General features: G+C 42.7%; 1 protein-coding gene across 1 annotated transcript in view; it reads right to left on the bottom strand.

Annotated features, from left to right (window-relative positions):
* MAML3 (mastermind like transcriptional coactivator 3) overlaps positions 1-15,813 on the bottom strand; it is a 450,207-nt gene that overhangs the window by 159,135 nt on the left and 275,259 nt on the right. The window contains exon 2 of the mRNA XM_036494970.2: positions 12,980-14,536. Coding sequence (XP_036350863.2) covers positions 12,980-14,536 — 1,557 coding nt within the window. The remainder of the gene's footprint in view (positions 1-12,979; positions 14,537-15,813) is intronic.

Below are 15,813 nucleotides of genomic sequence, written 5' to 3'. Positions count from 1 at the left end.
CCCATACCATTATGTTTGCGGTGCCTACCCTCATGAGCCTCCCATAAGTGCAACATGTTTCTTCTGCAGTATTTCCAGCTCATGATGCTGATTGCCTGGACACTGCGGGTGAGCAATCAATGTCTGCTGAATGAATGAAGCTGGGAAACTGAAGCAGGTACAGTTCGATTCTCCTACAGGCTTTAAAAGGTGTGAATGAGGAAGTCTATGACGAGTAGTTTTCATGTAAAGACACACTTATTACACATTGGGGCTTTGGTAGTAATTATATAAGTACATAAGCGACTCCACACAGAATTGTCCTAGCAATCATTTTAAGATCATGCCCATTTTCTATGGGAAAACCTACAAGTCACAGAGGTTATGTAACCTGCCCCAATCCCTGTAAGTAATGAACTGCTGATGTCAGAACTCCTACTGTTCCACACTCCGCCACCTCCCAACCAAGTGACCTCACACAGTGTCACAGCCAGACAGTCGGTGAGGGCAAGGCAAGGGAAGATGGAAGTGGCACGAGTCGTGCACAAGTAGAGAGGACCATGGTTGCATTGAGGTGTTTGGGGGCAATTGTGTTTACCCACGAGTTTCTCTCGCTAGACCGCCAATTTAACACCTGCCAACCGTCCAATTATTCATGTTCACGTGGAGCTAAGTGGGCGCCTCTGCAGCTGCACACCTTTCTTTCTCAACATAATTAATGAAGCTCATCAAAACCCTAGAAAACAAGCCCAGAGCACCAGCCACTCTCATTGACGCATTAATAGGGGGTCAGGTGCTCCTGACCTCGCCGCAGGATGTTGATGCAGCTCCAAAGCTGCTGCTCATAAAAGCTAGATGTTGATGACAGAGGGAGGATGTGTGCAAGCGTTGCTTTCTCTGGAGAAGCGGGGGACTACAGCATGAACAAATGGATGTGAGAGGTACAGCAGACAGTGGCCCAAGCAGACTAGGTGAATGCTAGTAACACGAGCATCAAAGTAGCTGGGTGTCCGGGTGCCCACAGGGGAGGGTGCCTGGAGGAGACAAGGAAACCTCCATCTACCTGTCCAGTATAGGATTACATAGCATTTCAAAGGTGCTGTAGAAAGTCTGAGACTCACAAAGAGCAAACACCAATTCATCACTTTACTTCACCTCTTTCTGATCCTGCTTGATCATACAGCAAAGTTTTTGCTTGTGTGCAGATTGCACTGTCCAACACAGTAGCTGCTGGCCACGTGGGGTTCTTGGGAACTTAAAACATGGCTCTTCTACTGAGCCAGGCTGAGTCTAAAAGGCACTCAGAACTCAAACAGTTGGTCTGAAGAAAAGAATGTAAAATACCTAATAGTGATCTTATTGATTACACACTGACATTAAGTTTAATATGTTGGATTCAACCAAAAATACTGAAATTAACTTCATCAGTTTCTTTTTTGCCTTTCATACCATAGTCAACAAAAATATCAAAAATTGCATGGCTTTACCCTTGGAGCCTGTGTTGTGTTTTTATTAGATGGTCCTGCTGTAGAACATGGAACATCTAAACCTGTCACTGCTTGCAAATGTTAAATGATTTTACGAGTCTTGTCTCTGGGCTTTTTCTGCCATGCTAATGAAAATTGTGCTAATGGGTGATATTGAAACTAGCATGATCAACCATGAATGCAATTCTACATTCAAATGTGAACCGTCTTGCATTCCAGGGCCTTCAACACCCTTCAGCCCCCAAGCTTCCCAAGACGGGCTTGCAGTTGCTGTGGCAAGAGCATTCCATGCCACTCAGCAGCACATCTGATCATTCTTACTGCGCCAAATCAAAAGCTGACTCTTTGCTCTGTGCTCAGAGCTTGGTAGGGAACATCCATGTGGACTCAGGGATGCTATCCATGGCTGTGCAGGGTGTGCACAGCACAATGGGGTCCACAGGAGGGCACCAAGGGACTGACCTCACACAGCAGGTGCCTGGAAGGCTAGTCAGGAGTTCATATGATCAGAGCAGGTACCTGAAGTAGACTGCTCTTTGTGCCCAGAGATAATCTTTTTTCTTGCACTGCTGGTGAACTGCAGCTTGGCACCAAGCCCATTAGAACATGCTTCATATGAACCAGCTAGATCCCAGTGCAGATAGAAGCCCTGAAATTTCAGATCAAAAAGCAATTAGAGAACGCAGATATGTTTCTAAAACTCCTAGGATAATCACAATTTCAATAAATGGGAGTTAATTGTTTAGCTACTATTTGGGGTCCCTACTGCTAAGTCAAAATGCATAGGTAAATTACATATCACATTCAGTAGTCATGACAATGGACTATAAATCCAACTAGCAAGAGAAGCATTTTGATTCTTTATAAGCTTGCTTTGATGCCAACCATTCGGTGTCATGAAGAAGGCTGATTTTACAGAAATTTGCCCAAGAACCAAGATATAATAGAAGACCTTTGTATAGGAAAGGATTAGTCTTTTCTTTCCCAAAGAGTTCTATAATCTCTAGGAAAGCCCAGGATTGTAACATATGGTTAACGAATGATGACATAATAGGTCTTAGGCTGTGCTCTGCTCATAAACTCAAATAAGGACCATCTTAAGATATGACACTCTCCAAAGAGATAAAACGTGATTAAGTAAACCCTTACAGGAAAAACATTAAGCACAAAGAGCCTGCTATAGATACAGCCTGTTAACTAACAGAACCAACCATTTTCATAATAACATGAATTTGTTGAAATATAAATACTTAGGGACACAGGTAGTTATTGGCAGATTAGTGGTGGATTGGTGTAGCATAAAATTTATTATTTTTGAACTGTTCGAAATTTCTTGTTTAAGTTTTTATTTTTTTCTGAAAGACAGAGAAAAAGATCTTCTGTCTGCTGAGTTACTCCCTCAAATGAGCACAACAGAGCCAGGGCTAGTCAGGCCAAGGATGGGAACCCAGAATGGAATCTGGGTCTCCAATGTGGACAGAGACCCACAGGCTTGAGCCATCACCTGCTTCCTCCCAGCATACGCTGAGCAGAAACCTAGAATTGTGAGAGGAACCAGGACTCCAACCCAGGCATTCTGATATGGGATGCGCGAGCCCCAGGCAGCATCTTAACCCAGTGTCAAGTGTCTGTGCCTGGCAGAAACTTTTAAAACTTAACCAGGAACTTTTTCATATCTTTTTCTGAGTGTGGAACAATACTTCAACAGTTGGGATCTATCAATCAAAAGAATAAGACAAATGATAAGTTGCATAAACAAGTGTTTGAATTGCTTCCAATTGAACGTAAGATTTGATCACTTCAGAGTTTGTTATACCATCCTAATAGTCAAACTCATGACCACAATGGTTGATTCCGTTCCCTTTCATCTTGTTACACAGTCACCAAGTTCTTTACTTCTTTCTCTCAATGCCCTTCTCCCTGTTTCTCCCTTACATTTTAATTGACCCATCCAGATAGAGATTCATCCTATCTCCCACTTGAAACAGTAGAAAGTACCTTCATTGTTCTGTTCAAATCTCATTGCATTCGTCTCTGACCAGGGCCTCCCCTCCAGACAGGCTGGAATCTGAACTGCTGGCTTTGGGAGCAATCCTCTGCCTCCAGCAGAGGGCTTCCCCCACCTCTGTCCATCTGTTTCTTACTCATTCTGGTCTGTCCTAAAGCTTACTTCCCCTTGGGCAGTTACTTTGATCTATCTGGGTTGTACAGTCCCTCTCCCTTCTCTCAGCTGAGTGATCCTCAATGTAGAATTTAGTAGCAAAGCTCTTACCCTGGGCTGCCTTATATGGACTTCTTATCTTTTTCACTACGCTGTCCCTTGCTAGACCCTCTCTGTTTTTTGGTATCTCTCTTTGAGCTAAATATTCAGAATCCTAGGATTGAATACACATGGCGGCATGATTGGTTGAGTTTCACAACTCCTTTATTGGGTTAGGCCCTTAGACTCCTGCCAGGAAACAAGAGAGAGCTGGGCCTTCCCCCTTCCTGGTGAACATAGCCCCAGACAGCATTGAGTGGGGCCCTGGGTGTAGGATAAGGCACCTTGAAAAGAGGGGAAAAAGGACAACTCAGGAAGTGGAATGAAACTGGGCCTCTGATTGAGGCAATACCTCAAAGCCCAGGAACACTGGGGAATGTTCTCTGGCACATTCTAAGGGTAACCATGCATCAGAACACAGAACATGGTGAGCTGTGGCCCTGTTGACTGACAGAGGGCAGCCTTGCTCTGATAAGCCTTGTGGTGCCTTTGTTGCACACACTGCCCATTCCACTGCAATCTCTTCTCCTACAGACTTTGAGGAGAGCAGCTCAACACACACAGGCACTACCTCTATGGGTCCTGCGAAGGAAATCGGATCAACCAATCTTCTGCACAGACAAGGGCCAGCCCACCCCTTGTCATGCTAGCAGGACAGGGAGCAGACGGGATGGATGATGTACTGCTTTATTCTACTAAGGAAATCAACAGGACTGTAATAGCCATATTTAAGCAGATACAAGTATTTAACATTCGTGGGCTGCTTTAGCTACAGTTTGGTATTATGTACCATTTCTCTATCAGAAAACAGCAGTGTTAGTGTTTTTGTATGGGGGGTGGAGGGTGGTGTTGCTTATCAAAGTGCACATTCCCAGGCCTCATCTGAGACCTAGGGATTTGGCAGTGGATTCTGATTACCTGCGTCAGGAACATTTTCCCCAGGTGGTTCTTTGGCCCATAATTTTTTTTTTAAAGATTTATTATTATTGGAAAGCCGGATATACAGAGAGGAGGAGAGACAGAGAGGAAGATCTTCCGTCCGATCATTCACTCCCCAAGTGAGCCACAACGGCTGGTGCGTGCCGATCCGAAGCCGGGAACCAGGAACCTCTTCCGGGTCTCCCACGCGGGTGCAGGGTCCCAAGGCTTTGGGCCGTCCTCAACTGCTTTCCCAGGCCACAAGCAGGGAGCTGGACGGGAAGTGGAGCTGCCGGGGTTAGAACCGGCGCCCATATGGGATCCAGGGGCTTTCAAGGCTAGGACTTTAGCCGCTAGGCCACGCTGCCGGGCCCCATAAATGTTTCAGAACCACTGTCTGATGGGTTATAAGCTTTCTTAGTAAACAAGAATGTTCTTGTCTCAAAAAAGAAAACACACACACACACACACACACACACACACAAATCCTTTTTAGAGAATTCTCATTGGGCTCCAATTAAACTCCCTTTATTCCACAATACCATTAGAAAACTAATTCCTTTCCTCAAACTTTTCATTTTCACTTAGGTTATTTTCTCTTAGAAATACAATCTTTGCATTTCTAAGATTGCAGTGAAATATCAACCAGGATTTTCCACACAGGCCAGGATGTGCATGGGAATGATTTATTTTACCTATCAACAGGACATTTCATTTATTATCTGGACTTTTGGTGCTCTTCTGTCCACTGATTTCCCTGGGCTGGGAGGGCTTGCATTCCATCAGTGATGAGTGTTCCATCAATATTTTACCTTGTACCTGAGTTGCCAGATACGATCGGCTTAGTCAGGGTCATAGAACCTAAACTGTTTTATAGTCCTTGAAGTTAGTCAATATTTTCAAAATTCTGAAAACGAATCAATGGCTCTAATCACAAGTTCTTGTTCTCAGATAGTATGATGATCATGTTGACACTTCAGTCCTTTTGAATACATGCATTTGACCTTTGTATACTTTGTGTTAACAAAACACTTGAGGTTTTTTAAATCTGCCGTGTTAAAGTTCCAAGTCTTACAAACAAGTAATGCGGAATTTTCTGTGAGAGAAACATTTTAACATTGTATAATATTCAATATTCAAGCAGAAAAGTGCTGACAGTTACTCAAGGGGCCACTAGTAGAGTGAATGCCCACATTGATCTTAGCTTTTTCCAATCTCTCTGGACAACGGAAATAAAGGAATAAAAATAATGAAAGCATACAAGAACAAAAATTGGAGATGGCAACAGCAATCAAGTGATGTCAACAGAATTTTGGAAGAAAAAAATGAGATGGCTAAGTGGTCAATGAATTAGCAGCTAAAGAAAATCACATATTCCTGTAGAAGGGAAGCCAACCATCACACAAGATGGTTTCAGCTAAGGAATGCCTTAAGCACTTTGGTGACTTTGGCCTCAGAGGCATCCTGAGGTCCCGTGGAATGAGGAGATGTGGCTTACACCCTTCCTCAGAGTGAAGAAATGAAGGTGCATTACTTTGGAGAGAGGAGTCACCAGTCTATATTCCTGGATCCCAGGCTGCTGTTACAGCAAGGATGTAGCTTGTCTTCCAAGCGTTCCTGTGTTGAGGGGGGTGATAAAAGCTTTAACAGGGGTCCTCATGCAGGGGAAGTAGGTCACTGGGGACTCCGCCTTTGGAAAAGACTGAGGCAGAATGTTTGTTCTCATTAGAATAATGAGCATGTCTGGCTTCCTGTCCAGCCAGGTGCCCTCTTCTTGCACTCATGCACCACCACTGTGATGATGCCATGGACCATGGAGCCCTCACCAGAGTATAGGCAGGCACCAGAACTGAGAAACTAAAGTACACTTCTGTTCTTCACAATTGGCTCAGCCTCAGGTACTTGAGCAACAGAAAATGGACCAAGGCACAGGTCTGACAGAGGCAAGTAGAGAATTCACATCACAACAAGGAGATCAAATGAAAGTCTACACAGTCTTCACGGAGACATCTCTCACCTTCATCACCATCAGCTAGTTCCTTGCCCCTGCTCAAGTCCAGAAACTAGCACCCAGATTTACCGCCCTCAGCAATGAGCCTGGGAGGGTCTGTTCTGGCTGACCAAGGCATAACAATCTGCAGGAAGTGACCCAGTGCAATGGTCAGACTCTAACCCAGTCACCTAGTCACCTTACAGTAAGCATCACATTTACAGCCTTCTGTATGAACAAACAGCAACTAGCCAGCTTTATTGTGTCTCACTCTTGCAAAAACAGAGCAGAGAACAGCTTCTAGTAAAAGAACAGAGAACAAGAGAAACATGAATAGAAGGGTACTTAGGAAAAACAGAGGCAAATCAGGGAGTGCAACCAGACAACTGAAAATGATCATTAATATCCTTAGATTGGCAAGTCAGAGTATAAGAAAGAGCCTGTAGAAATTAGATATGATTAATAAAAGGAAATATTTAGTATCAAGTCTGGAAGACAAAGTGAAAGAAATATCAAACAATGTAGAACAATATGAAAATGGCTAAGAAAATAGAAAATAGAGGAAAATTAGATCATAATATAAGGGACTTCATATGAATAAAAGTTCTAGAAAATTGAACAAAGAGAAAAGGGAAAAATAAATGATCAAAGGAAGAATGCCAAAACAAAAAAACAGATCTTAAAGGATATACATTTAGAAGTTTACAGTACTACATTCACTATGTGAATACAAAAGAGCTGCATCAAGTTAAAATTTCAGGGATAAAGAGGAGATGTGAATCCATGATTTACATATGTAGGATGCAGGATCCAAGCATCACTGACCTTTTCAATAGTAGGAAAATCAGTGGTTTAAGAAGAAATGTCGGGCCCGGCGGCTTGGCCTAGTGGCTAAAGTCCTCGCCTTGAAAGCCCCGGGATCCCATATGGGCGCTGGTTCTAATCCCGGCAGCTCCACTTCCCGTCCAGCTCCCTGCTTGTGGCCTGGGAAAGCAGTCGAGGATGGCCCAAGGCTTTGGGACCCTGCACCCGCGTGGGAGACCCGGAAGAGGTTTTTCCTGGTTCCTGGCTTCGGATTGGCGCGCATCGGTCCATTGCAGCTCACTTGGGGAGTGAATCATTGGACAGAAGATCTTCCTCTCTGTCTCTCCTCCTCTCTGTATATCCGACTTTGTAATAAAATAAATAAATCTTTAAAAAAAGAAGAAATGTCTGCAAAATTCTAACTGGATATATTTTCTCAACTTTAATTCTGCATCATATAAATAATCAATCAAATGTAATGTTAGAACCATTCACAAAATGACAGACTAGAAAGCAAATCTCTCGTGTATTCTTTCACAAGAAACCATGAAGATGTGTTCCATCAATGTAAGGACATAGTCATAGAAGGACGGAGGGATCTTAAAATCAGCTAATGCAGCACAAGAGGGTGGAAAAGCTATCCGGAAATGATGGCAAAGGGCAGCTTCAAGATGTCAGTTAAGGCATAGGCCAAGAAAGCAGGCGTTAGAAGCAGGCAAATGTCGGGGAGCATTCTACAGAGGCACCAAAGCAAGTGAGAAAAAAGGGAAAGGAAGGAAATGCAGGGATAAGGAAAAGGAAAGAAAAATAGCAAAAGAAATTATGAATCCTAAGAAAAACCATGAAGATGTACAGGAACCACAATCATGGCATCCTATGAAACTGAACGAAGAGGCACTACGCAAAATTAGTTAGGTAAATAGGGAATACTTCTTAAATCACAATTTGTGACATGGATTTTTTTTTTTCTTAAAAGTATTGGGAAAGAAGTAAAAGGAGACTGTGTTGGGGTAGGGTAAATTGCATATGTGTGAGAGTAAAATTCTCATCCTGCAGAATCAAATCACTGAAAAATCGAGAGACAGCCATTTATTAGGATAAATGGGCAGACAACTTAATGAATTGAAGTGGTTGCCTTTGGCAAACAGAAGTTATAAACAGACTAAGCAAAGCACAGCACTACTGCTTCTCATCATGAACCCTGTAGCACTACTTGACTTTCTGAAAGATATGCATGCATTACTAGGATAAAGTAAATAATATATATCTTGAAGAAGCTGAGCAGAGGGATGCAAAGTCCTTAAAGTTAAGGAAAACGTATCTGCAAAACAGACTTCTATGATGGTTATGAATACTGCAGTTTTGTTCTTTCTGCAATTTTTATGGTTAAAATGCTTCTAATGTGCCACACAGGACACCTCACACATCTTGGTAAAATAAAACTAGAAAGGGAAAGCAGTTTGTAAAAATGTTTTTCTATATATCAGTATCTATATCTACCTCTGTGTATGTATCTATGGTTGTATCCATATCATTAGTATGGTAGACACAACCAAACACACAGAACTCTCATTCTGTGCATCATGTTGTGGACATTTTTCATATTCACTCTTCCACTTAGGAATTATTCTTGGGCTATCGGAAGGTAGGCCTGTGACATTCCTTGACCCAAAAGGCAGTTATTGGTTTGGGGGTTATTTTTTCCATAGTTGTTCCATTATTGTTTTTCACACCCAGGGGTTGAGTCAGCCTGCCCAGTAATCTCACTGTTGTTTCACCAAGGTCCCCTTAAATCACCTGTTATCAAAGGAGCCCTTGTAGACCTGCCTTTCCAGTTTTTCCATTTGATCTCAAAAGCAGCTCTGTGTGGACTATGCTAATGTTTTCCCCACTGGCACTGGCAATCAACTGTAAACGTATTTTTGGCTCAAATTGTGACAACTGCCATAAAACTATTTATTCAACATCTCTATGCTTCAGAAAAATAATATGAGGCCCTATGCCGAAATTAGCCCAAACTGAGAGGGGGCAAGAATAAAGGGATTGATCCTTTTCTAAAGGAACAACGGGGCTATCAAAAGGCAATAGGTAGATACAAACCAGGTTGAATTCTCATTCATCATAGAAATATATTTACAAAATTAGCAATCTGGAAGTCCAATAACAAAATTCTCAATACGCACAGAAAGAGGGAGGGAGAGAGGAAAGGGGGATTAAGAGAGAGAGAATGGAAAATGATCAAAGCAACAAAACAAAACACAAAGCAGAGAATATCTAAACATGGTGGAAGTTTTACTGATGGTTTTCTTGTTGCTACTATAGCTAGTTACATAGGAATCAGAAGGAAATGTTAAGGGGTGAAAAGGGAATGTGGGAAAACAAAAGCAAAGGTGAATGCTGAAGATTTGAGAGCATTCACTACAACAGGTATCCACAATTACTACATATACAGAAACAGAAAATAATGGCATTACCAATTGGCCAATCTAAGAAAGATTATTTAAAAACTATCATCTTTAGAAAAACTAGTGTCTTTCTAAAAAATAGGTAGTTTCATTTCTTTAAGAAAGCATCTGGATGATAGAGCTTACACATGCATGATAGAAATCCAGAAAATCTTGTAACAGGTAAGGAGAGACACAAAAATGATTTCTTTCCAAAAAGAAATCTGGATTCTAACATTTCATTTGCTATTTTTCTACCCATATTAGAAAACACAATTTAGACTGTAACATTTATAAACTGCTTTCTTTGAGTAATCATTCTTTCATATTAAAAGTTATACATTAGTTTTCTAAAATACCTATTTCAATTCTGATTTTTCACCATCATAAGTAACAATATGACCCTAACTTTTGTTCAACCCTCTGATTACAGGAAAAAGTATGTAAATTTTGAGAAGTGGAATTACTAGATAAGACACATTTAACATTTTGGAAAAATACTTTCTATTTTATATTCTCTTTTTTATGAGATATATTCAGAAAGTGTGTAAATTTCTATTCATTTCTGGAAGAAATGACATTTTCCACAAGTGTTTCGAACAAGCAAACATCTAAGGGCGTTAATTTCCTTAAAATAAATGTGTTCAAAATTCTCTTATTCTTTATTGGTTTTTGTCCTCAGATCAATCATTAAAACCAAACATTGACCAAGATCCTTATAACCAACAAAGAATGAAGTGATTTTCACCAGCAACAGCAGAAAACAAAATTCAACATCAATGCATAATTATATTTCATATCTCACCTGTGGTTCATGCTAGTATTTGTGTAATTTACTTGCATGGAGTGTAATTAACTATGCAGAGAGCTAAGCAAGTACTGCTACATCATCAGATACAAACATGAAATAAATGTCATGTTTGCAGAAACACAGTTACATGTTTATGCCTATGTTTTTAAGCTTGTTTCAAACAGTGGTGAGTTACTATTTCATTAAAAACCAGGCTTTTCCCTAAAGGTTCTTTATGACATTATGAAGCAATTATTCTAGTAAGGCCTCCAAAAGGAAGATTCTGTCCACTCTGAAAATTCTCCACAATTAAGGGGAGGGAGGAACGCATAGATTTAACCCAGAAAACCATCCCTTCTGTTTTTTCACCTCACTGAGCCCTTTGAAAACTTGAGACTTCAGTGACTCATGCATAGTTAGGTAAGCATAAGACACAAAATGAGAAGCTTTGATATTCATGTTCCAGCAAAGACAGATACTTTGTCCTAAGTTTGCACATTCTGGAAGAGGTGTGTGTGTGTGTGTGTGTGTGTGTGTGTGTGTTGGAAGCTGGGGTTTGATGGGGTGCATCATTGTACCCTCAAGTCTACACAGCCAGTGAGCTGTAATTAAGCACCTTCTGCCTGACTCAGGGGAATATTTCACTGTAACTGGTGTGAAAGCAGTGAATGTAGAAACAGAATTTATATTAACAAGAGACTGTTTTCTGGTAGCTTGCCTGATCCATGTGGGCTACCATAAACATCCCTGTGTTTTGATGCTCTTGCTGCCTGCTTCAGAACTTCATCTGGAGATGCACAAAACAGTGGATTTTCATATAGTCATGTACATACATATATAATACAGAGACATTTAAATGAAACCAAGATAAAACATAGAAGCCTACATTTCAGTGATGTTCTTCTGCCAGCCACTGCTCACAGTTCATGTCAATCAAGCTACACCCTTATTTATCCAGAGTTTCCTTAGAGGTAGCTAGCATGTGCAGGCAAGAAGCCACGGCAAGGTTTTTGGGGTTGGAAGGCTGTGAAGGACAAGAATGAAGCCACAGAGCCGAGGCCTGTCTCTGCAGGCCAGCACCACCTCCAGCCCTGCAGGGTCCGTCCAGCTCAGGCAGGGGTGGGGGAGTGAGAGTAGGGTGGGGCATGGCATTCAAGGTGATGCAGTATGCAAACAGCCTCCAAACTCAGCAGGAGCTGTCTAATTTGCTCCCCCTTGCAGCCAAGGCACCCGACACTAGACAGTCATCCAGCCACTAGTTTTGAACATGTCAGCCTCCCAAGTGAAGACTTACACAAAATCTCCTAGAATTCCCACATCGACATTCTACAAGCATAGAGTAGCAACTGGCAGCAGCATGGACCCTCCTGACTTCATCCATGAGTATCAGTACAAGACTGTTCTTCCCCACTCCTGTGTTAGAACTCTGACTAGTGGTTGCTGGCTAAGGTGAGGGCAGTAAAATGTTAGTTCATGGGTAAGCACTCTCCAAACAGTATCACTCTTTAAAACGTTTTTGTTGTTGTTGTTTTGTTTTGCTTTTTTTTTTTTTTATCATGCATCAATTGAGAGCCTAGGCCCTCCCTCGCTCTAAACTAGGATATCAGGAGAGAAGACAATAGCCAAAAGAAAACTTTGTCTTTAATCCAGCAGTATGACATATTATCCACAAAATTTTCATGAAATAGAGGCAACAAATTGATCAGGTTTTATCATACTCTCAAAATAATGAAACTGCAGTAGCTTCTAACTATTGCTCCTACAGCAATAGCTGTTTAACATTGAGTGGTTGCGCCAAAACCTATCCTCTGAAGATACAGCAAACATGTCCACATGTGAATGTCAGGAATAATTTTTTATCATCCATAATTCATTAAGATAGCTGAAGGTTGCTCAGGGCCTTGTAAAACCACTGTAGTTAGACCCAGATGTCACCTGCCTGCCTTCTACTCCAGCCCTAAGCCCCTAGGACGACCTGAGTAAGAAGCTCGGGGTGGTACCTACCATGTGACTGCTGCAGCTTGACTCCTGCAGAGTGAGAATTTCATATACTATTTGGTTAAGAAAAAAAGGTGTTTGCTTCCTGGGCAATCACATACAGGGAAGTTTACCATGCCACCTTATTATTTTTTTTCCATCTCTCAAAAGAAAGGAGAAAATTATGCAAACCTCCCAAGTATCCGAGGGAGCACAAGGAGGGCTTCTGCAGGTAATTAGACCCCACTGCAGCTGGGGTCAGAGCATCATGCAGCGCCAGCCTGCAATGCACTGCCTGCTTCTCCAAGTGCATCTCGTTTTTACACTTACCTGGCCGTGGGATGGAAGAGCTGTGTAAGCCATGGGCTGATTCATCACTCCTTTCTGCTTCATGAGAAGCATGCGTTTCTGCTCCTCACTCAGGTGTGCCCTGGGAGTCTGGAGCTGCGGTGGTGGAGGCTGCTGCGGCTGTGGCGGTGGCGGCTGCTGCTGCTGCTGGATGTAGGGCATCAAGGGGTTTTTGTTGGGGTTGGCCATTGGTGGGGTCATCCTCTGACTTAAGTCTGCATTAAAGTGGGTCAGGGGTTTAGTGTTGCCATAAGTGAGAATATTGTGCTGTTTGCTTAAGGAGTTTGTACCCAAGTTATTTGGCTGCTGACTGATCATATTCATGTGATTTTGAGGGAGGTAGTTATTCAGTGTTGTCTTTTGCAGGTTGTTTGCCATGGGAGGCACTATAGGGTTTTGGTTGTTAAAGGCTTGGGGGTACATCATTGGGCTATTTGGTTTCTCTGCAGTAAAAGCTGTGCCATATGGACTGGATGGAGGTCCTAGGGGAGACCAATTTGAAGTCTGATTGGAGTGTTGCTGTTGCTGCTGCTGCTGCTGCTGTTGCTGTTGCTGCTGCTTCTGTTGCATGAGTTTGGCCCTCTGCTGCTGCTGTGCAGCCATCTGCTTGAGCTGCTCTGCTGGAGACATGTCGGAGCTGGGCACAGTCACGGGGCCGGAACTAGCCACAGTCACTGCTGCAGGATTAAGGAGATAACCATTTCCAGGCCGAGGGGGAGCTTGGCCGGGAGTGTGCGCTTGGTTTGGAGTTGGGGGGGACTGGACAGCACAGTTTGCTGGTGAGCTGTCAGGGTTTGATGCTGCAGGAGTGCTGGCAACCGAAGGTAAATTGGTGGCTGGGGTGACGGTGGAGAAGGGAGGACCAGACGAGGAGGGCCTGGCTTGGGGAGACCCCATGGACACATGTGCAAAAGGAGAGTGAGAGGGGTCACTCTTCACGCTCGCACTCTCCTGGGAGAGAGGGGTCTCCGTGGCTGGTTGCGAGAATTCTGGCTCCTTCTTCCCCTCAAAGTCCTCATTGAATAGGTCCTGGATGTCATCTTCAGGAACCGTGTTGGCCAGTTCATCTATTAATTCTTGCCACTCCTGATCATTCAGGTTAATGTCCGAGAAGAGCTTGTTCTGATTGGAAAGAGATGTTTCTGATGTGTCTATGCAAGTGGGGTCATCTAGAGGTTCTTGCTTGAGGTCCTTGTTCTGCAAGATGGCGAAGCTGTCCTCCAGGTCACTGCAGCCATTGACGGGAAGCTTGATTTCAGGGAGCCTACCATTCTTGCTTAGATCTTCCAGGAGCCCAGAAGAGTGTGTTCCACTGTTCTGCAAAGGCAAAGAAGGCTTCAGGTCAAGTTGGTGAAGAGGAGAAGCTGAAGGTAGTGGCATGCTGTTGGGCAAATTGTTGATGGCTTCCATCCCAGCAGGAATGTCCTTTCGAATTCGCTTGCTAGTTGGAGAAAAACTCCCATCACAAGCACCATTCTGCTGGTCTCCATTAAGTGGCGATCGGGCTCCTTCCAACTTCCTTTTCACAGTCTCTTGTAGCTAAAAAAGAAACAGGAAAGAGGATAATTAAATTTCTTAATCATATTTGACTCTTTCAGCATCATAATATGCATTGCTATGAACCAAGTTTTTTGTTGTTGTTATTAAGATTTATGTATTTATGTAAAAGAGTGGCAGACACATGACAAAGAGTGAAAGAGAGGGAGACACAGAGATCTTCTATCCGGTGGCTCACTTCCCAAAGGGCCACAACAGTCATGGTCGGGCTAAGCCAAAGCCAGAACCCAGGAACTCCAGCCTAGTCACCCATGTTGGTGGCACGATCCCAAGTACTTGGGTCATCCCCATCTACTTTCCCTGATCATTAACAGGAAGCTGGAAAGGAAGCCAAACAACTAAGATTTGAATTGGCATTTCAATCTGGGATGCCTGTGTTGCAAGAGGCAGCTTAACCCATTGTGTCACATCAGCCCCTGAGCCAAGTTTTAAGTGGTTTAGAACACATAAAAAAAGAGATGAAACTTCTAATTTTAAGTTCAGGCAATGCTGCAGTTCAAATTCTATGGAAGACTATCTAAAAGCAGAGCTTATAAGACTAAGAGGTACTTCGAGGGTGGAAAACAAGGTATCGTAGGGAAGCATTGCTTGTTGTCATTTTCTAAATGACATGAAACATGGATCAAATGTATCACACCTATAAATGACATTCTTACTTGTGTTGATTTTTTTGTTGCCTCTTACTGGAGAAAAACAAAGAATTAAATCTATCATAGTTTAAGGCAACTGAGAAACTCTTAAGAATATTGGCTTTGGTACTAGATGGCACAGAACTGGAGTAAGGTTTAACTCCATCCTACACTTCCTCCCAGTTGCCATTTCATTTCACCTCACAGCACATTTTGGTTCTGAAATCCTCTCTCCTAAAGGCAAGTTTCTGTGATATCACACTCTTCTGGATACACTCCTTTCTGCCTGTCTACTCTTTGTCCAGTTCTTTCTTCTAAATTATGGGGTTCCTTTAATGTTCCTACCTTAAGATCTCTTTTTTGCTCACTCTACTTACCTTTCTAGACTATTTTCATATTTTTTGGAACAGCATCAACTGTCTTCTCTAGGCTAACACCCCTCCCAAGTAATACACCCTGTCCAACCCTCTCTGTTGAATCCTTCTCACTTCCCTCCTCCCTGGTATCTGATGAACAACAAAAACCCAGCATGTCTCAACACTGAGCATACCAGCTTCTGCAACATTAAACATGATCCTCACCATTGCTGCTCCTCTTAGTATCCACCTAGGTACCCAAGTCAGAACCTAG

Source organism: Ochotona princeps, chromosome 7 (genome assembly GCF_030435755.1).
Source record: "Ochotona princeps isolate mOchPri1 chromosome 7, mOchPri1.hap1, whole genome shotgun sequence".
In the NCBI taxonomy this organism is placed as follows: domain Eukaryota; kingdom Metazoa; phylum Chordata; class Mammalia; order Lagomorpha; family Ochotonidae; genus Ochotona; species Ochotona princeps.
The sequence above is the reverse complement of the archived record's forward strand: the minus strand, read 5'-3'. Positions and strand labels throughout refer to the sequence as shown.